Source organism: Eublepharis macularius, chromosome 11, assembly GCF_028583425.1.
Source record: "Eublepharis macularius isolate TG4126 chromosome 11, MPM_Emac_v1.0, whole genome shotgun sequence".
NCBI classification, from domain to species: Eukaryota; Metazoa; Chordata; class Lepidosauria; order Squamata; family Eublepharidae; genus Eublepharis; species Eublepharis macularius.
The window spans coordinates 68,188,238-68,211,443 of record NC_072800.1 but is presented as its reverse complement, the minus strand read 5'-3'; the positions used below and the strand labels follow the sequence as shown (position 1 = coordinate 68,211,443).

Sequence of the window (23,206 nt, the reverse complement as noted above, 5' to 3'; positions counted from 1 at the left end):
TGCAGAGACACCTGCACCACCTCACTAACCTTTGACAACATGCCTGCCTCAACCAATATTCTCTTCTCTATGGCTAACAGTAGGCCCAGCTGCTTTGACTACTCAGGACAAGTATGAATATGCTCTGCAGTTGATCTCTTCCAAGTTCATGAAAGGAGAAAATGAAACAGCACTATAGCAGTTGTATGTGCAGCATTCCCTTTAGTCTGGCCAGAAAGGCTGCAACAGAGAGAGGCCAAGCTACCTACATCTGAATAAGCTAGAGGGAAGTGCAACAGTGGTCACTGCATGATCACAGGAAGGACTAGCCATAAATTTGTTCTCTTTTTCTCTTCCATCTCAAGACACATAATCATACCACTTAGTTTCCTGTGAACAAGGTAAACAGCAAAAGGCAACTGTTCCCTGTGCTTCAGAAGAGAGAATGCTATTTAACTTAGTTCAGACACTGTCAACAGCCAGGATGCAAGCAACCTCCTCCCCCAATTCACTTTATTTAAATTACATTTATTTGCATTTAACATTTAGGATTTTAGAGTTAGTGCATATTTTCTTTTCCCACTTCAATGAAGACAGCAAAAAGGGGGCGAGTTCATTATCCAAGTCACCAATTTTTTATTCAGATAGAAGTATGATCCTACTGGCTAGATCCTATGTTGTTTAATGTGTTAATCTTAGAATTACTTATGTTGTTTCATCGTTTATATACCCTGTATTACTTTTGTGTTGAAATGTTGAAACTGACTGTACTTACCTACACTGTGTAATCCACCTTGAGTCTCAGTGAGAAAGGCAGACTATAAATAATGTGAATAAAATGAAATAAAATTTATTTTTATCAAGTACATGTTAGTAGACCATGCCTAAAACTACGAACAGTTATATAGATGCAGAATTCTTGCAAGAAGATTCTGTGTATTATGTGCAGTCAAGTCACTTCCGACTTATGGCAACCGTATGAATGAAAGACCTCCAAAACATCCTATCATTAACATACTTGCTCAGATCCTGCAAACTGGAGGATGTGGCTTCTTTTACTGAGTCAAGCCATCTCGTTTTGGGTCTTCCTCTTTTCCTATTGCCTTCCGCTTTTCCTAGCATTGACTTGTCCAGAGAATCTTCTCTTCTCATGATGTGACAAAAATAAAGTTAAGGTTGTGTATATAAACTTAGGCTTGAGAAAAATAATGAGAGAGAAAAGTGGCCGGATAAAAGGGATTCAAGAGTTTATATCACTTCTTTTTAAATTTAAAGTTCAAGTTTAAAAAGACAAATACTGCTAACTAGAACATAAAAAAATACTTTAAAGGTAGACCAAGAATTTGAAGAGTGAAACACTGTACTGGAACTTCAATTACCTGACAAGAATCAGAAGGGCAGTTTAATCTGCTTTTCAGCCCTCATCACAACCTCCCAAGCTGTATACCATCTAGCCCACATCCATGCCCCAACTTCCAGCATCACCTTTCTGACACTCCCAGTGGGTTGTGAGGAAAGTGGAATGCATGCAAGATTCACCTCCACCATTTCTTTAGGCTTTTGATGCACAACATAAAATCTGTGGTTTCTACCTCACAGTATGAAAAGTAGAACTTTCTCATCTGAGTTTACTAATTGACGCATTTGCCATGATATAAATATTAGAATGAATAAGTAAGCTAATTTGGTCCAACAACCTCCCTTCCTAGCAGATCCTCAGTGGCTATAATTTTTCAAACAGTTGCACCCAAATCTACACCAAACCATTAATTATTCACCAAAATTCTCAAGAGCTAGCATCCATTGACCAAAAAGACAGTGACCAAAAATAGAAATATGAGTCCTTCACTGAATATGTAGAAATAATTATTAGGACGCCAAATATATGCTAACTAGCCATTGGTGAGTCTGCCCTTTTGTCTCAGTAGGAACTTCTAGAACTTGAAGGTGGTTGAACCATCTTCAGTAGGATACTAGGGTTGTGCATCTAGAAAGCTTCCTTTCAGTTTCAGTTCCAGGGATTATTAAACAATTGTGCCTCATTAGCAGTTTGTTCTGGCGGGGGTGGTGCCAGATTGGAACTGATCTGTTTGTTTGTTTGTTTGATTTCATGAGTTCTAGCCCCTTGTGTAAATGCTGGCCACGCATGCACAAATGCACACTCTTATTTTCAAGGGGGTGAGACTCTGGGGCAGATGCTTTTGCATGCACCAAAATCACATAGAAAACACAGCCCTCCCTTTAAACCATCAACCTACCGAGTCTGAGAGCATGCAACAATCAAGTACTGTATTAATGGACCCTGAGGAATGGGGAAAGCATGTGTCAAGGCAAGTGCTGAGTAGCTGCGCGCGCGCACACACACACACTGTTCTTTTTGCATCATCCCAAAACCCAGTGAGTTTCTCCTCAAGCACATGAAAACTCACACAACAATGGACTGCAAAGAAGATGAATGATGAGGGATGAATCCTTCTTACTCTAATCTGCTTTGCAGCAGCCTGGGACTCACTGTTTAAACCCACCAGCTGCCAGACTGTCCTTGCACTGTGTGTAAAGTGCAGAGAAAGGAAAGGCTAGATGTTGGTTTTTCCTTCACGGGAAGGGAAGTAGAGGGAGGATGGCCCTCTTTCCCCCCTAATTTTTACTAGTAAAAGTGGAATAGTGGACAGGTTCTGGCTGCCAGTCTCCCTTTTTGACTAAAACCATTAACCTAGAATTGAAGGAAAAGGTGAATGACTGCTGTCCCACTGCTGTGCCCGAAAATAAAAAATCTGACCACATCAGTCCCTCCATGTGGAACACTCATCTGGAAAGACATTGGTATGCATGTATGCACATGTGCAATGCATACACATGCCTGCTACTTGCTACCTACAGTTTTAAGAGCAGCCCAAAAAGTCTGTCAGAAAGCTTTTTGAGCAAGATGAAATTCCTCCAGGTGCTCTTTGACCGTCTATCTTTGGAGGACTTCTTTAAGTCACAGTGAGTTGCCCTGGGGCACCGGAGCTCTTAAGGGAAGGACAGAAGCAGCAGAAGGCCACTGAATGGGAATGCCTGGGACCTCCACATGCTTGGGACCTCCTTGTGCAGCTGTCCTTTAATAATTGCCTTTTCTTTCCAATGTTCACCCTAATCTGTATAACGAGCTTTTGTGGCAGCTCAAAGGATGAAGGAGATCCCTCATTCCTCAAACCCGCATGCATGTGCACGCCTGTGTAGATGTTGCCAGGCCTGCCTTTCCTTGCACTGTGTTTAAAAGTGCACAGGAAGGGATGGTGATTGACAAGGGCAATGCTGGCACTGATGGCACTATGCCAGGGGTGGCCAAATGGCGGCTCGCGAGCCGCATGCGGCTCTCTGAGCCGTACTTGGCAGCTCCCGGAGGTTTGCAAGCCCCCCCCCCCCCCGCGCGCAGGAACGCCAGTCACTCTCCCAAGCATCAGGAAGCACTGAGTTGGGCTCAGGATTTCCTACTTGCCGTCTGCACAGCTGCCTCCTCTGCAGACAAGTTAGAAGATCCCAGCTAGGCTGGTGTCAAGGTAACCCTCGCAGAAGGCGCCTCTGCCTTCCCCTTCTCATCTCACCTCCCGCTTGGAGCAGCGCCTGTGAGATGACAGGAGGAGGGGAGTGACCACAAAAGCCTGGGAAGAGCACTTGGGAGGAAAGGGAAGGGGGTTGGCGAGGAACGGCACCACTGCCTCCCTCTGCAGACAAATTGGAGGGTCCCAGCTAGTCTGGCGTCAAGGTAACCCTCGCAGAAGGTGCCTCTGCCTTCCCCGTCTCGTCTTGCCTCGCCTCCCCCTTGGAGCAGCGCCTGCGTGATGGGGAGGAGGAGGGGAGTGGCCACAAAAAGCCCGGGAAGAGCACTTGAAGGGAAGGTAACTGGAAATTACGAGGAACTGCGCTGCTGCCTTTCTTTGCAGACAAGACAGAGGGTCCTGGCTAGGCTGGCGTCAAGGTAACACAGAAGGTGCCACTGCCGCCTCACCCTCGTCTCACCTCCCACTTGGAGCAGCGCCTGTGAGATGACAGGAGGAGGGGAGTGACCACAAAAGCCTGGGAAGAGCACTTGGGAGGAAAGGGAAGGGGGTTGGAAGCGGCGAGGAACGGCGCCACTGCCTCCCTCTGCAGACAAGTTGGAGGGTCCCAGCTAGGCTGGCATCAAGGTAACCCTCGCAGAAGGCGCCTCTGCCTTCCCCTTCTCGTCTCGCCTCCTGCTTGGAACAGCGCCTGCGTGATGGGGAGGAGGAGGGGAGTGGCCACAAAAAGCCCGGGAAGAGCACTTGGGAGGAAAGAACTGACTTCAGTGTAGGACTGTATGGGTTCTTACATACCCATAATGTAGTTCTCATATCTACCTTTCTTCATATTCACATTTTAGACTTCACAAGAATCAGAGTACTGTGAAAGCTCAGTTAAGCTCAGTTGAAAATTTTGTGAAGGAAGATGGAATCATCACATTGTAGAAAACGAAAGTATGAAGACGAAGGCAGAGGTTTTAGGCCAGAGTGGGAGGAAGAGTTTGCATTAGCTGATAAGGGAGGTAAACCTTTGTGTCTTATTTGTAATCTGGCAGTCAGTCATTACAAAGTCAGTAACTTGAAACGCCATTATGAAACAAACCACAAAACCTTTTCATCTGATTATCCACCTAAATCAGAAGCACGGAAAAACAAGCTAACTGCATTAAAAGCATCACTAAATAGGCAGCAGACACTGTTGACAACATTCCGTAAGGAAGCTAATTTTGTGACTGAAGCTAGTTTTGTCATATCATGGAATATAGCTCGTGCTAAACGGCCATATTCTGATGGCGAATTTATTAAGAATTTAGTTGAAGTTGCTGCAGTGTTAGATCCAAATAACACCAAATTTCAGCGACTAATAGCACAAACACCAGCTTCACGTCACACGACAGAGAGGCGAATCTCCCAGATCAGTGCTGATGTTGCAGGCAAAATGCAAAATGATTTAAAGGATTCCCTTGCATTCAGCTTAGCTCTTGACGAATCTACAGACATACAAGACAACCCACAGCTGGCGGTATTTGTACGTTACGTTTCCTCTGATTTAACTATAAAAGAAGAGATGTTGGACTTAGTTGCACTAAAAGAAACAACTCGTGGTGTTGACTTTAAAAATGCGCTTGATAGAGCCTTAACAAGTGCTGAAATTCCAATGGATAAACTCGTCAGTGTGGCAACAGACGGAGCACCAGCAATGGTGGGGAAAAATGCAGGATTAATTGCACTTATGAAAAGTGATCCTAGTTTTCCAGAGTTTCTCCCTGTTCATTGCATTATTCATCGTGAATACCTGGCAGCCCGGTATTTCAAGTACGAAGACGTTATGAAATCTGTTCTGGAAATTGTCAACTTCATACGCTCAAATGGGAAGACCCACCGACAGTTCAAGAATTTTATTGAAGAACTGGATCTTGAAGATAAACCCAGCGATGTCTCCTTCTACTGCAATGTGAGGTGGCTGTCAACCAGCAATGTCTTAAGTAGGTTTGTGGATCTGTTGGAGCCTATTATTACTTTTCTTGAAGAAAAAAACAAATTCTATCCTCAACTGAAAAATGACGAGTGGATGCAAGATCTCATGTTCCTTACTGATATAATGAATCATCTACAGATTCTCAACTTGGCACTCCAGGGGAAGGAAAAAATTGTTTCTGATTTTACTCAGATAATTGTCAGTTTTCAGAGTAAATTAAGAATTTTTAAAAGAGACATATTGTCAAGAAATTTCATTCACTTTCCCAATCTGAAAACGAGAGTCAACACATTCCCTAATATTGAAATAAAAGACTACAAATTGGAAGAATACAAAGATAAATTACAAGGACTACTTGAGAGTTTCCAAGAAAGGTTTGAGGATTTGCAAAATCTGAAACCCTGCTTCACCTTTCTTGTAAATCCATTCATAGTTGATGTAATCAAAGATGGCTGTCCAATTCCCAAACCCCTAGTTACAGAATCATCGGCTGTGGAAATGGAACTAGTTGAATTACAGGAGGACCTGGGTCTGAAGACAATCCATAAATCCCAGTCTACAGTTGAGTTCTGGAGGCAAGTTCCAGAAATAAAATATCCTGAACTGAAGAAAACCAGTGTACGACTCATCTCAATTTTCAGTACAACATACTGCTGTGAATCATTGTATTCCGTAATGAAGTTTGTGAAGTCGAAGCATCGTGCAATCCTGACAAATCAACATCTGACGGAGCTGATTCGTACAGCTCTGACAACATATCAGCCAGATTTTCAACGACTCGCAGCCAAGACAGAGACTCACAAGTTTTCTACTAGCAGTAAATAGCCAGTAAGTATCTCAAATTTAATTGGTTTACATATTTTTGTCCATGTTTTAAGTAAGTACTAGAATAGATATAATTAGCAATATCTGTTTTTACCACTTTTGTTTTCATTTTTGGTAATAAAATGCAAATTTGCATATTTTCAATAAAAACATTGTGGTTGCCAGGACTGACTTGGAAAATACCTTAGGATTTTAGGGCTGGAGCCAGGAGGCTTTTGTGTGTGTGTGTGTGTGTGTGTGTGTGTGTGCGCGCGCGCGCGCGCGCCTAACAAGGATATGACGTCACTTTTGTGATGTCACTTCCAGGTCAAAGGTAATCTGATGGCATTCCCTAAGCTCCACCCCTTCCAATGATGTCACTTCCAGCATACTGCACCAAAACCCCACCCCTTCCTGTGATGTCACTTTCAAGGCACTTCCTCAAACCCGCCTCTTCCTCTGAAGTCACTTCAATGTATCATGTCTGGCGGCTCTCTAACATCTGACATTTATTCTATGTGGCTCTTACATTAAGCAAGTTTGGCCACCCCTGCACTATGCCTTCTGCTGCTCCCCTCCCTGGTGCAAAGCAAATCTTTGATCCCTACAAGCCACTCAATGCTATAACCCCATTGCTTAGGAAGCTCATGAGTGCCACATACGTTCCCTTCCTGCCAATCAAGTTAATACTAAGGGATCAGTCTTTCCCATTTGGAGCCAACAGGTTGCATGTGCAACAGACAGACTTGCCATTAAGGAAAACGAGACGCTGCCCCTGGCATGCCTGCACGGCCTCTGCATAGGAAGTACTGAAACTTTTCAGTGGAAGAGAGTCGTTACACCATCATTTCCTGGATTTGATTCAGCATTCTGAAAGCTGCTTTAATGAGCCAAAACAGTAAGTTCTGTGTATAATTTTGGCTCTTTTTTCCATTATGCACACCGCTATAGGGCACTGAAATCTCTATTGGACATCCCATAAAAGGGCCTTTTCTTAAATACATCTAGATAGGATATTCTAAAGGCGAATACATTCTTTCCTTTTTTTCTTTCAGCATTCAGCCTTTCCTCAGGGAAAAAAAAGCATAAAAATAGTAATATCATTTTTTCACTTTCATTCTAGTTCATAAAAATAATGTTACACTTCTATATTACAGAAAAGACACAAATACATCATGGACTGAATATGACTGGCTATACTGGTGAAGAATTATAGTAAAAAGTTTCCCATCAATTATAACAGACACCATGATGCAAAGCAGCACAATCCTAAAGCTATCAAGGCCTGCCACTTTTTCTTTCTGGTGCACCAGGCTTGTAACAGCAACATTTGTGTCTCACAGTCAGATTTCATCTACATGACTAAAGAATTAGTTTCAAAACAGAAAAAAAGGTTTCGATACATTATAAATTGAGTAAAGAGATATCCTTACTGAGTAACAATAGTAAAGACATTATTAATTGGGTTATACTTTCAAGCTGTGAATTAGTTTAACACTGCACAGAATCTATCCAACAGGTAAGACCAACAATATTATCGATTCTAATTCTATGCTAATCTTAAAAATTATACCAAAAATGCCACCAACAATCAAAACCATCTTGATGTAACGCTGAATAATTCCAAGGACCACCAAGCAGCTTTATCAACACCTTGCAGTGATACACTTCCAAGTGTTTCAATGTTGTCACTACTCAGAAAGACCAGAGGCAGGGAGAAAATAATAACTACCTACCAACTCAAGATAAAAACTTCATATGGCAAGCAAACAAGAATACATTTGCCAAAGTGGAAATGCACTGCCAAGACTAAAACATTTTCTGTAGCAAAAGACTAAGTCTTTCATCAGGGTTTTCTTCTCTCTCTTCCAGAAATACTATATCAAGATGTAGGTAAAGTGCCTCTTTTGTAGCCTCAGGATTTGTTTACTCTCCACGGTCAGAATCCAAATAACACCTTCTATGTGCTTAAAGCACTTCATACATGAACACTTTCTAGACAACATATTTTGTGCTATTCCAGAGGCACCCTAGACCTCCAGGATGTCTTAGGGAGGGGGCGGGCATATATAGGTAAGCCAGAAAAGCTTTGATGTACATGCCCCAGTAGCAGTAGCTCCAAGTCAATGTGGGTAAATTTGAAAAGCCAAATCCATTCCTCAAAAAGGTAGGTATTTTACAAAAGGAAAATGGCCTTCAACACAGATTTAGAGCATCCATACAACATTACTTTTTCTGCCCTGGTTCAGTTATTTTTGCAGATCTGCTATTTTAGTTGTACACAATGGAAAACAAACAACTTCAAGAAATTGTAAATTTGGTATTTTGAGCCAAAAATTTGCAGTATTCACTTACCAACACTGAATCAACCTTCTTCCCTAAACTATCTAAAATCAAAGTATAAGAAGAATAAGTCAACAGGGATGCATTTAGAGTTTAATGATTTTCTTTAGTTTATTGAAATATTAAAAATTTCCATATGGATGACATGGCACCCTGTAATTACTGAACAAAAAAATTCTAGTTCCCCCAAATATCACCCAACAAGCAACCTCTAGCTGGCTTTCTTCAACAATGAAATAAAATGGGTACACAAAAGATTGTAAGAGAGAGTAAGATGTAAGAATAAGACTGATAGTTAGGAACTAGGATGCTACTCATATAATCAAATGAAAAACAAGTTCAAAGTTTCTTTTACAAGAATTAAATCAGTTGCATGCAAGAAAACCTACTTAAATCCCATTTTCTCATATGCCAAAATAAGGGGAAGACTGGAAAAACAAAGTAAGAAAACGGAGAGTTTCTCCACTACATCCTGTTACCTCCAAATGAACATGCATATAATGTTAATATAGCTGTTCCCCACATTTCAGAAACCAAGCACTACCATACATTTAATAATTACTGATGAAACATTTAGAAGGTGCTATTACTATAAAGCAGATGTGTCATGTAACATATCCACTTACTTTTTTCTCCTTCTCATGGTGCTTATCCTGAGAGTGAGAGGAAGAATCACTTAAACTTTGATCATATGACCTATTAGATGCCCGTTTGCTCTTTTTCTAAAAAGAGAAAATATATACTTATTACTATAGATAAAAGTCACCTAAACCAGACGTGACAACCGCCTTGTGACTCAAAATGCAGATGTATAAATTTACCTAAAAACTAAAACACAATCTAAACATAGAGGGATCTAACACCTTTCAACAACAACACCATTTTTAAAGATGGCATTGTATATTCAAAAGCATAATTTTACATCTTGTGTGCATGTTTGAGAAAAGTTTGTCTGTCTTACATGTACTACAAAATTATTACTTTCTTACTTAAAGAATTAACATGTCGAAGGAGTCATTCTATAAATTTTCTCAGTTACAACAGGTATGGAAGGCAAATGATAGGCACAAACTATGCCAGTTGTCTTCTCCCACATTGCTGGCCCCAACAGTGCTGCCAGTGCCTGGGTGCCAAGCAAAATGGTTGATGAGCTCCTGTCAGCACAAATTGTCAGGGACTCCCTACCCCTGAACTACAGAGTAAAATGTGGCAAATGACTATTTCACAAGGAATAAGCAAAATACTTCTAGGACAGTCATGCCTTAATATAAATTACAATATCTAAAAAGTCTAGGTGAAATCACATCCAACTGTCCAAAAGTCTGAGTGAACGATATACATGTTTTCACTTTCCAAATAAATAATAAATGCTTTTAATATGTGTAGTATCAATTTGCTTCTGTGTAACACAAACTGAAAATGTGCTTATATTCTTTAACAGAAGCAACATGCAAAACAGACTAGATTACTATATTAAAACCAGGTATCAGAATATTTATGTGTACTAGACTAACCTCTGCTACCCCTTAATTTCTTGTTTAAGTTGCAAATATTTTCCTGGAACTTCCTTCAAATTAATTTTGGTGTTTCAAAGTATCATGACAGACTGCAGAAAAGTGGAAACTTACAAAAGATTGTGAAATGAAATGTTTTTAAAATATGAACTGAGAAATTGTGCAGAAAGCCATGTCCTCTGGCTACTGGAAGCCCAACCACTTTTTTAAAAAGTCAGCCCATACATTTCAGGATTCTCTGAGATGGAAATATGATTTAATATATTAAAAAAGAAAAGAAAGGAGAGGAGAAAAATGACAGCCAAGGTGACAACAATATAATCTGCTTCCTGCCCAACAGTAAAATTTCTTTTAAAAGAAAAATGTCAAGCAGGCATGAATGACCAAGTCTAAAGGAGGATCTTGAAATAAAAGAGAAGCAGATTCAACTGAACCCAGAAATTGACTGCCTGATGATTTTAAGACACCAATTACAGCAGATGAACTTACAGATCAGAGAGGGAACTGGCTTGCTCAAGTCACATGACAGCCAGATCATGTACTGATGATGACAAGGAAGAGACCACTGCTTTATTTAACCATGGTTTGGTTGATATGCTTGCAGAGCTTAAAGCAGAACCTCATGACAATATACCCTTGCACAGGAAAAAAAGATTATCTGGCTTCACTAAAGTACAGGAACTGGCAAAAGCTGTGAATTATGAAACAATGTCACATCATCATGAGTTGATTCAACTCTGGGGAAGAGCTAATGATGGATTTAAAAACCATGCAAGGAAGAATAATCGCTAAAAAAACGTGAGAAAGCAGAAGGTGATAATCTGTTGTATGACTGGAATGTTTCTCACCTTCTACAACATAAAGCACCTACTGATTGGGGAATTACACAAGCACACAGAGCCCTTTGTCAATGTCCAGGTGAAGGAGGTAAATCTTGGGACCTTGCTTGCTTTTTAAATTTTCAAATCAAGGAAGCTATTCTTCAGGAAGCAAGGGAGCAAACTCAACTAATGTAGAAGAGAATGGCAGTCTGTCAGGACATAACCCCCAAAGCTTCAAAGAGAGGAGCAGAAATGAAGACAGTCAATCATGTCCTGCAACACAGCCAAGTTAAAATCATTTGGGTCTTTCCTTCAAGCTGCTTGCACAGAAAGGAAATTTTGAAGGAGATGCTACCAATGCAGAGAAGGGATGCCACCTGCTAATCAAGTTTGGGGTTTAGTTCCTTGTTTTATGTTTAAATGCTGAAGAAGACTGCCTCTCCCTTAAAACTACTTACTACCTTTGTGAACACTAATCCTACCAAGAGATCTAAACACAAATGGAGGAATAATCTTCAAGTCTGTATCTTAAGCAGAGCAAGAATAGAGAGCAAAGTTCTCAAAACTTGTACAGAAGCAGCAGTTAAACAGATGGACTATAAAAAAAAAACAGATGGACTATTACTGTGAATTTAGACCAGTTAACTGAGCGTTGCTATTGCAAAGTAAAAAGATAATAGCAGCAGCAGCAGCAGCGGGATTTGATTTACATACTGCCCTTCAGGACAACTTAACACCCACTCAGAGCAGTTTACAAAGTATGTTATTATTATCCCCACAACAATCACCCTGTGGGGTGGGTGGGGCTGAGAGAGCTCCTAAAAGCTGTGACTGACCCAAGGTCACCCAGCTGGCTTGAAGAGGAGTGGGGAATCAAACCCAGTTCTCCAGATTAGAGTCCTGCTGCTCTTAACCACTACACCAAACTGGCTCTCCATTTTGAGTAGATTGTTAATTATACTAGCAAAGCTAGATTCAGTTTTAACTGTGTAGTGTTGCACACCTAACACCTTAGTGCAAGCAGGTTGGCTCAGAAACCTACTCTGGTCTATCCAATTGGGCTTACGCCCATTGAATAGACCAGAGCACTGACCTCCTTATCGAGCTCTGAATTCATTTCTATTCTATAAGACAAAATAGAAAAATATTGGATGAGTTTGTATCTAATAGCTTAGAAAATGACTGCTTCCTTACAATACTTTGAGGAAAGGATGAAGAAAAGCCAAATAGTATCTTCAGATCTGTAAAAATTGTTGTGAAAATTTGCATAGGCGTAAGTTGGGGAAAACACACTGATTACTGCCTGCTTAGCTAAGGAATTCACACATGCTTTGGCATTCATCTCAGATGAACCAATGGATTGCTATTTTGTATTGCTGGGCAAGAAATTTGCCTCTTTCATATTTCCATCCTTGGCACACGTAAATAAGCAATATCATGGAATTTCCTTTCCTAATTTTTTTTGCGGGGGAACAGAAGTTTGCTTACTGTCTCTAATTTTTATTTGATATTTTTGTTATAGGTAGACTCAGGTTGAATAATGGGAGGGATAGAAGTGACTGTCCTGAGATCACTGAAACTAATTAGCAGCATATTCAAAACAATGGGTTTGCTAAAGGTCACAGACTATAATGTCAATAGGGTTCAAATCTGTATATAGAAGAGTGGCACAGAGTGGACACTAAGTTCAGCCCCAGAATCACTTTCCCGCACTAAACTCATCCCAAGGCCAAGTGTGATAGACTGTTTGCTACAACATCATGTAGAGAACAGCTCCTAACTCACAGTACATCTAAATCCAAAGGACTAAGTATTGTGCTTGTCAAACATTTTTTCTTTGCAAGAGATTACGTTTATTTTTGTCAAGGGATTTTTAGATCAGGATGAAGTGACATTTGATTCCATTTATGTCCCTAATACTAGTCAAGACCCCTTCCTAGAGAAGGTGGGCACAGTAATTAAATCTCTCTCAAAAGGACAGTTACTTGCTAAGGGATTATTTTAATATCACAAACAATTGATCAAACTGATTAAACCCCCTGAACAATACAAGAAACATTTTTTCTGTTAAATGACTTTCTTCAAGTTAATGGACTAATTGACATATGGAAAAGGCATAATAACTTGGCTAAAGAATATACTTCCTCCCCCCTCCAATATCTCAATTTTTGTAGTAGAATTGATTATGTATTTCCCTCTGCTCAAATTGCTTTGTGTTCCATAGGGCTGAAAGTGGACCTACTGTTTAATAAGACTACTTGAGATAAAACATTTTGACCTGGGAGAGGAAGGATTGTTCAGTCAAGATTAAATGCTGAATGATGCCCCCTTATCTTGGCATGACCTGTTAGAGGTAGGGGGAATGACTTTCCTTTGGGCATCCTTTCACAGCAGAGGGTGATCAGGAACAGGGTCTGATATGTAAAATGGATCTGGTGTAGGTGTGTGTGTGGGTGTGTGTGTGTTGTGCCGTCAAGGCACCTCCAACCTATAGCAACCCTATGAATGAAAGAGCTCTAAACCGTCCTATCATTAACAAACTTTTATTGAATCAAGCCATCTCGTTTTAGGTCTTCCTCTTTTCCTACTGCCTTCCACTTTTCCTTGCATTGTTGCTATTTCCAGAGAATCTTGTCTTCTCATAATCTGACCAAAGTACGATAGCCTCAGTTTTGTCATTTTAGCTTCTAGAGAGAATTCAGGCTTGATTTGATCTAATACCCACTTATTAAATCAAAGACTTGTTTGTCTTTTTGGCTGTCCATGGTATCTGCAGAACTCTCCTCCAGCACCACATTTCAAATGAATCAATTTTCTTCCTGTCAGCTTTCTTCACTGTCCAACTTTCACATCCATACATCTTAATGGGGAATACTGTTCTTTGAATTATCTTGATCATGGTTCCCAGAGAGACATCTTTATCTTTAAAGATCTTATCTAGCTCCCTCACAGCTGCTCTTCCAAGCCTCAATCTCCTTTTGATTTCTTGGTTGCAGTCTCCCTGTTGCTTGATGATTGAGCCAAGGAATAGAAAATCTTGGACAATTTCAATTTCCTCATTGTCAACTTTAAAACGGTGTAACTCAGTAGTCGTTACTTTTGTCTTCTTGATGTTCAGATGTAATTCTGCTTTTGCACTTTCTCCTTTAACCTTCATCAGTAGTGGTTTCTTCACTATTTTCTGCCAGTAACATGGTGTCATCTGCATATCTCAAATTGTTAACTTTCCTTCCACCAATTTTTACTCCAGCTTCTTCTAGATCTAATCCAGCTTTCCTTAATATATGCTCTGCATAGAGGTTGAACATGTAGGGAGATAATATGCATCTTTGACACTTTTGCCATTTGGAAACCATTCTGTTTCTCCATATTCTGCCCTAACAGAAGCCTCTTGCCCAGAGTACAGGTGGTGCATCAAAACAATGAGATGTTGTGGCATCCCCATTTATTTTAACACTATCCATAGCTTTTCATGAGCCACACAATAAAAAGCTTTGCTGTAATCTATAAAACACATGCTGATTTTCTTCTGAAATTTCCTGGTGCGTTCCATTAGCTATCGTAAATTTGCGATGTGATCTCTAGTGCCTCTTCCTTTCCTGAATCCAGCTTGAACATCTGGCATTTCTTGTTCCATAAATGGTAAGAGACTGCTGAAGAATCTTGAACATCACTTTGCTTGCATGGGAAATTAACGCAATAGTCCAATAGTTGCAGCACTCTTTGGCATCCCCTTTTTTGGAATTGGAATGTAGACTAAGTGTTTCCAGGCAGAAGTGGGTTCTAACTGGGTTCCAGTCTCTTTCCAGTTCCCAGAGCTTCCAGGGTTTTAAATCTGAAGTGGCTAAAGGCCATAAAGTCACTCTGGGAGTTGGTTTCCTGTTAGAGTTTTGTTCTCCCCATTCCTAAGTTAGTCTCTTGTAGAAATAGCTTCCATCCTCCATTTTTTAAAATAGCATTTTTTAAAAAGACTGTTTAACAAACAGGAGCATGAAGAATACCGCACAGTCACATTTGCGGAGACACTCTGCCAAATTCAAACCTTGTTTTTAGTTAATGCCAACGCCGAGGACTGCAGCCTTCCCCATCCATGGTGAAGATTCCTTGTGCAGCAATTATGTGTGGGATTTACTGCTACCAGCTGCGGGGGGGGGCATGCTATCTTGGACTAGGGTGAGTGGAGATGCAGTGTGATCTGCTTTAAGTGAATTCTCCTTCTCACACTGGTTTGATAGCTTTTCCTTTTCTTTAGTGTTGGGAATGCCTTGGCGTGCTTAGAGATGGGGACAAGATGGCAGCACCGTTCCAGCTCTCTTGTTGTGGCTGGAATTTGTTCTGCTACTAATTCACTTTGCTTCTCCCATTTCCTTCAGCATCTCTCTACCATGAGCATCATTAAGGCAAAGTGAGGGAGTAGTATGGATCTTCATTCTCCATCACATATGGCACTGACCTCAATTTAACCAGGACCGGATAAACTGACAAAAGACAATGCAGGCTCACTTTTCACATTGATAAAGATTAAGGTTTAACATGTCTATTGTGTTAATAAAAGAAATAATAATTTTCATATTTTAGTATTGCAACATATTTTCAAAATTATCTATTTTTATTATTTTTGTTAATGTCTTTATTCATTAGGGTTTAAAATAACTAAAATAACGTTTTCTTGGATTGGAACTAATAGTCATTTCATACTATCCACTCAGATGCACAGCCTTTCAATCTTTACTGTATTTAAATGGGAACATCTCTGCAAGCATGCTATACATGGTTAGAGGTGTGCAGGGCCAGGTCGCTTCGGGTTTCCCGCTTTGGGTTTACCCAAAGTGGGGAAAAAATCCAGAAATACCTTAATTCCGAAGCTGCAACAGCCTGGAGCCAGCCAGTTCGGCTCCTCTGCCACTGCGCCACCGCACCGCCGCCTGAGCCTGCGGGGCGGTGGGGAAGGCCAGAGCCGCCGCCGCCTCCGGCCCTTCCTGCCCCTCAATTGGCTGTGGCGGCCATTTGAAGGGCAGGAAGGGCTTTCTCCACCTCCTCCAGCCCTTCCTGCCCCTCAAATGGCTGCTGGCACGCCGCAGCCAATTGAGGGGCAGGAAGGGCCGGAGGCAGAGGCAGCTCTGGCCTTCCCCACCACCCCGCAGGCTCAGGCAGCAGTGCAGCGGCAGAGGAGCCGGAGCCACTGCTGCTGTCAACAAGGTAGGTGGGGCTGGGGGTGGCGGTGGAATGATGTTTAAAGGGCCCCGCCATTGCTTGCAAGCAGCAGCGAGAGCCGTTAAACTCAGCCCCAAAGCTTTCCGAAGCATTCCAAATGCTTCGGAAAGCTTTGATTAGGGATTTCCGCATCGGGGTCAGATTCAGATATCCCTAATCTTTACGGATCGGGTCTGATTCAGGTAATTTACCCGAACTGGAAAGCCGAAGCGCACACCCCTATACATGGTATGCACACTTTCATTCCAATCAATACAGTGAATAACATTAGTTTTTCTCATCTTCTGTGCTATGTGTCTATGCAAATACAATAATTATATGGCACAAATATGGTAATGGTCTTTGGAACGTTGGGGGAAAAAACTGCCAGTCTGCCCTAACAGATTGTTTGAGAAGCACTGCTCTAGAACACAACTAAGCTTCAAGAATTAAAGGAATAAAAGTGGGCTAATATAACATATTTTGGTAAAAAAAATCTTACACTGCCAAATTCAGAACAAGCTCGTCCAGCTGTTCTTAGTGTTTAGCTATATTTCCTGAAACATGCTAAGGTTCCCAATACTATTTGTCTCAGCCCCACTAAATATTGTTAGATTTAAGGAGTTATGATCACTCAGCACAGACCCAATTACAATGAGAGTCAGAAACATACACATGCCTGGGAGGGCACTTATCTTTTATCACTTGGACGTTTATAAAACTAAATACTACTTTAGAAGATGGATCTCCTGTGCTACTGAATCATCACCATGGCTTTGCAGTAATTAAACTATGGTATTATAGTTTCAGGTGGGTAGCCGTGTTGGTCTGTAGTAGAAGAGTAAGATTCAGATCCAGTAGCAACTTAAAGACCGGATTTCCAGAGTATGAGCTTTCCAGCATCAGGAATCCATCTGATGAAAGGAGCGCTGACTGTTGAAAGCTCATACTCTGGAAATCTAGTTGGTCTTTATGATATTATAGCTTTTTTTAAAAAACAGTTGCACTTACCAGTAACTTCTGTTCATTGAGATCTTCTGTGCCAGCACACATGGGACTGCGCATGCGCAGGCCTGCGAAATGGTGAGGTCTTTACATCTTTAAAAAGTACTAAGGTGGCACCCATCTCCCAGAGCGCATGTGTGGGTGCTTCCCGTCGAAAACGCCCGTCCTCTGCATGGACGACACCCCCTTACCCTCAGTTCCTCCTGAGCCGCTGGCTCATCCAGGATGGTGGAACCTAGCAGGGTCAGAGGGAAGGCAAGTGTGCCTGCACAGAAGACCTCAATGAACAGAAGTTACTAGTAAGTGAAACTCTGTTTTCATTGTTGGTCTTCTAGTGCAGTCCCACATGGGAGATTTGCAAGCCGCTTACCCTGGAGGTGGGTAGGTTCTTCATTTGAATAGAAACTGTAGCACTGCCTGGCCCACTGCTGCCTCTTTCCTGTTGTCCACCTCTAGCACATAGTGCCTGATGAATGTGTCCAGATATGTCCATGTGGCGGCCCTGCAGATTTCTCGAAGTGGTACTCCTGCTAAAAGTGCGGCCAACAATGTCTATGCTCTAGTGGAATAAGCATGAATGTCCAAGGGACAGGGAATTTAGCATACTTATAACACAGTTTGATGGTTTGGATTACCCACCTAGAGATGGTCAGGGACGTGGCTGCCCTTCCCTTATTATGCCCTGCATAGCAAATGAACATATGTTCGTCTTTTCTGAATGTGGTAGTCCAATCTAAGTAGAAGAGCAATGCTCTGGGAACATCCAGAGTATGTAATCTCTTTTCTGCCTCTGATACAGGTGAGGGGAAAAAATTGGTAATATAATCTCCTGTGACATATTGAACTTAGTGACCACTTTAGGTAGGAATTCTGTACTGGTTCTTAGCTCTCTATGTATTTGCAGAAAGGGTGGATTTGTACAGAGGGCTGCAAGCTTGCTTACCCATCTGGCAGATATAACAGCTACCAAAAAGGCCACTTTTGCAGAAAGGAAGCAGAGGTGACAAGAAGCTAATGGTTCAAATGGTGGGAACATCAATCTAGCCAGGACCAGATATAAGGAATGTTGTGGCACTACCACAGGTTGAGTAGGGAACATATTTTGTAGTCTGTTAAGGAAGAGCTTAGCTGTGTAGTGTGAAAAAACAGTATGTTTATCAAATGGTGTATGAAATGCTAATATTGCTGCCAGATACATTTTGATAGAAGAGTTGGATAACCCACTGTAGTAAAAATTCCAATATATATGCTAAGGGGCATTCATATGGATTAACCCCTTTGTCCTTGGCCCAATTGGAGAATTTTTCTGCTCAATGGAGTAGGACTTTTCCTAGCATTTAACAATACCTCAGCTACCCCTTAAGAAAGAGTGCCTATTGAAGAATCAACCATGCAGTCAGTTTGAGTGTGAGCACATCGTAGTGCTGCACCCCTTGAAAGCTGAGAAGGTCTGAGGTTAAAGGTAAGTCTTGAAAGGTAATTCAGGATAACTGGATCAGCCAGTGAAACCACGGCTGGAGTGGCTAAAAGTGGGTTACCAGTATAGCGCTGATCCTGTCTACTTGCATCTTGCTGATCTCTCTTGCTATAAGAGGGAAGGGGGGGGAGTAAAACAGGTTTCTAGACCATGTGATTTGGAATGTGTCCTCTAGTGATGCAGGCTCTAGACCCCCGCTGGAGCAGAAGGTGGGTACTTTGCGATTCTCCCCTGTAGCAAAAAGGTCCATGTCCGGGAACGCCCACTTGTGAAAGATGTTTGTTATATACTGGTCCTTTAGGGACCATTTGTGATTTGATGAACCTAGTCTGCTCAATTTGTTGGCAAAAATGTCTGTCCCTCGGATATGGACTGCCTGTAAGGTAGCACCCTTGTCGTTGGCCCATTCCCATGCACATATTGCTTCCATGCAGAGTGTCCTGGATGTTGTACCACCCTGTTTGTTCAGGTAAAACATTACTGTTGAATTGCCGGTAAGTATCAGAACATTTCTTCCTCTCACCATATCTATGAATGAGGTAAGGGCGTAATAGATCGCTCTCAACTCTAACATGTTAATATGCAATTTCTTTTCTTCAACCAACCACAACCCATGTATAACTTTGTCCCCACAGGACACCCCCCATCCCGATGTAGATGCGTCTGTGGTGATTGTGACATCGAATTTGGGAGAACCAAAGCTCACACTCGCTAAGAGATAGCTATCTAGTGTCCACCAAGTAAGTGATTTGACTAATGCCCTGGGTATAGTAAACTTCATTTCATGAGAATGTACTATAGGTCGGTAGACCAAAAGGAACCACAGCTGGAGTTTCCTCATGCAGAGTCTGGCTAGCGGGACCATGGCTGTGGTAGCCACTATGAGACCTAGTAGAGTCAGTAAGGTTATGACTGACTGGAATCTACATCTGTGTATGGATTTGATCAAGTGTTTTATCCTGACAGCCCTATCCAGCGGAAGGAAGGCCTTATTGAGTGACCCATGAAGGATCACTCCTATGAACTGAACTCTCATACTTGGGATCGGGTGCAACTTTTTGAAGTTCAATATAAGCCCAAGCCTGTGACACTGTCCTATTATGATCTCTATGTGACGCAGTAATTCTTGTTCAGAATTGGTGGTAATTAGCCAATCGTCAAGGTAAGGGTATATGGAGCAACCCTGTGTCCTAAGACAGGCTATTACCGGTGCGAAGCATTTGGTGAAAAAACTGAGTGCGGTAGCTAACCCAAACAGGAGCACCTGATATTGATAAATTTTACCATTGAAAGTGAACCTCAAAAATTTCCTATAAACAGGATGGATTGAGATGTGGAAGTATGCATCTTTGAGGTCAAGCACTGCAAACCATGAATCAGGTGGGAGTAGTTGCATGACCACGTGAAGGGTAACCATTCTAAATTTGTGTATCCCAATAAATTCATTGAGGTTCCTCAGGTCTAGGATTGGTCTAAAACCACCATCCTTCTTTCGTAGCAAGAAAAATCTGGAATAAAATCCCCATGGGTATTCATGCTCTGGAACTAGTTGGACTGCCCCTTTATGCAGTAATGCCATCAGTTCCTGAGCTAACTCAGGGGTTGACGATTGGGTCAGGTAACGGGGGGGACTCCGACGTGGAGAACATTCAAATTCAACTTTATAACCAGATGAAACTATATCCAAAACCCAAAAATCAGAAGTAACTTCTTGCCACTCTGGCAAAAAGATAGCCTATTGCCAAAAATGATGAGATACTCCAATCCTAGTCAGAATTGTTTACTATGCTGACCCATATCCTTGTTAATGGAAGGGTTATGCCCTTGTCTTTGTTTTTGTGTTGTCTTTCGTAATTGCCCTATTGGGCAGGGCTTTGCTGGTTTTGCGGATACTGGTATGGATGATATCTGTAATAATGACCTCTACAGGGTTGCTGCCTGTATAGATGTCTGTATGGTTACTGAGTTGACTGTTGTCATGGGGGTAGGACCCCACAGGACCTAGCTGTCTGTCTGTCCTTCTTCTGTAATAGAAACTCATCTGTATTAAGTGAGAAAAGTGTTTGGCCCTCAAAAGGCAGATCTTCCACTTTGTTACGGGTTTCCACTGGCAACACCATAGATCTCAGCCAGACATGCCTTTCTAGGACAACTGCTGATGCTATGCTTCTAGTAGAAGAATCCGTGACGCTATGGCCCGTACTGATTTGCTGTTTAGATAATCTTGTGGCCTCTTCCTGAATAATGCTGGCAAGCGGCTTCTGGTCTTCAGGAAGCTTCTCAATAAATGCTGTCAACTTGTTCCATAAAAATATCAGGTATGCCCCCATAATTGTGACGCAATTGGCAGTCTTTATATTTAGGTCTGGCAAAGTATAAATTTTTCTGCCCAATGCATCCCGTTTTTTACCTTCCTTATCAGCAGGAGTTAAGTGGAGTCCTTGTCTCTGTTTGGACTGTAGCTCCTCCATGACTAAAGAAGACAGAGGGGTGGGTGTGAAGCGGAAAGGGAAAACATCCTCTCTTGTTTTATATAAGCCTTCAACTTTCTGCGATGTTGAGGGCAGGGAAGCTGGTTTTTCACAGAGTGATGTGACCATTTCGGTAAAACCCTCAATTATAGGGAAAGCAATGGCAGAAAGATTCCCTGAATATAAATGCTGGAGAATTTTGTCCTGGGGTTTTGGTTCAGTGGCCGAAACATCAATATCCAGGGATTTAGCTATGCAGAGTAACTGCTCCATGTACAGTCGAAAATCATCTGTCAGGGAGATAAAGCGATCTGTTGTTAGGGCCTCATCGGGTGACAGATCCAATGGGCCGCTGTGACTCCCTTCCTCCAGATAAGGTTCTGGATCCGCGTCTGGCAATTGAAATACTATAGATGAGTTAGGCAAATAGTAAGAATTTTTGTGCCTTCTGAGTAGGACAGGCTCATCAAAAGCGGACAAGACCAATTCCATCCTGTATGGATTCTCCAGATCAGTGTCGTATGTAGGTGGGATATTCTGACAGAACCAAGAAGTGTCCTGGTAGACAGGGAGTGGGTGTGATCTTGATTGCAGCTTAGATGGTCAGATGAGATCCTAGGCAACTCACCTTCCTCCTCTGATGCGTATGCAGATTGGGACCTCGAATGCATGGACAGGATTCTTGGGGTTCTAAGAACCTGGGCTTCTGGGGACACGAACTCATTAATCACCATGTGTTTGATCTTTTCTGTCCTCTTTTTGCGGGTGTGATGATACTTTGATTTTGCCTTCTTCTTAGGTAGCTCGGTCAACTCTGGCTGAGGGTCCACTTCGGTGGTAGACTCTAGGTGCGAGCTGGTCAAGGCAGTTGGTTCAAGCTGGCCCCTCGACACCGAGCTGTGTTTGCTCAGTTTTGCCGTGGCTGGCTCTGACAAGCTAGGCAACGGAAGAGACGGGTGAGTATGTCGGCTCCGGGGCCGTTCCATTAGGCTCCACGTCTCTGGAATCAGGCATTGGATCTGACGTATCGGTTCCAAGGGGCTCCCTGCTTTTGAAGTCAGCAAGGCCGTCGGAGTCAGGTTCTTTTGACTCTGGTGCAACGTCGGATCTGAAGGGACACTGACCACTGAGGTTGAAGTCTCAGTTGGGATCGGATCCGAGTGTGCAGCCAGCTCCAACAAGGTAGAGAATTTCATCGTCTTGGTAGCTGGGCTATTAGATGACGACAGTGCTTGCTCCCATAACAAGGCTTTAAGTCTCGTCAGCCTCTCAGCCCATGCCTTAGTGGTAACTTTTTGGCAATATTTACAGACGGGAACATTTTGGCCTTCCCCTAGGCACATGAGACACAGGTCGTGCCCATCAGTACGAGTCATTTTGGTAGAACATTTTATGTATCTCTTAAAAAGAGCCTTATCTGCCATCTTGCAGGCGAATGCTCGATTTCTCTCCATTGAAAAGAAGACCAATAATGGAACGCAAGCTGATAGAACCTCTTCATTCAGCGATGAAAGAGGAACTGAGGGAAAGAGGGCATTGTCTCCACAGAGGATGGGCGTTTTCAGCAGCAAGCACCCACGCATGCTCTCTGGGAGACGGGCGCCCCCTTAGTACTTTTTAAAGCTGTAAAGACCTCACAATTCAGCAGGCCTGAGCATGTGCAGTCCCATGAGGGACTGTACTAGAAGACTGACAATGAATTAATGTTTGTTTTACATAGCTCTAGGATCCTGCAAATGTAAAATATTACTAAAATACTGAAACCAACTCTCAAGTACAGAGGACCAAAACAGTAAAGCGACACTAGGGTTGCCAAAAAGCCTGGACAGAAAACTTCCTGTCACTTTAAGAGAAATTTAGCATATGAAAACGGTCAGTTGAATCTTCTTATCGCATGGAAGTCAGCAACATCCCATTAAACCTCTAATAAAGGAACAGACCATTTTTCTCCAGTCCAGCTGGCAGCCCTAACTATGCTTATTTTGAAACAATAATGAACCTGAATTTAAGAATCTAGCTCTAGAAGCCACACCATGAAAGTTATCAGTTATCAGCAAAGTATGAATAACCATTGAGAATTAAATATCAGAAAAGCAC

At 42.0% G+C, this 23,206-nt stretch overlaps 1 protein-coding gene across 6 annotated transcripts in view; it reads right to left on the bottom strand.

The window, feature by feature from the left end:
* Positions 1-23,206, bottom strand: part of MLLT10 (MLLT10 histone lysine methyltransferase DOT1L cofactor) — a 183,127-nt gene that overhangs the window by 96,072 nt on the left and 63,849 nt on the right. Inside the window, exon 8 of one of the 6 annotated variants that reach the window (XM_054991141.1) lies at positions 9,255-9,350. The exons of the other annotated variants lie outside the window; for them this stretch is intronic. Within the exon in view, the coding sequence (XP_054847116.1) occupies positions 9,255-9,350 (96 nt within the window). The remainder of the gene's footprint in view (positions 1-9,254; positions 9,351-23,206) is intronic. 6 annotated transcript variants of the gene reach the window in all.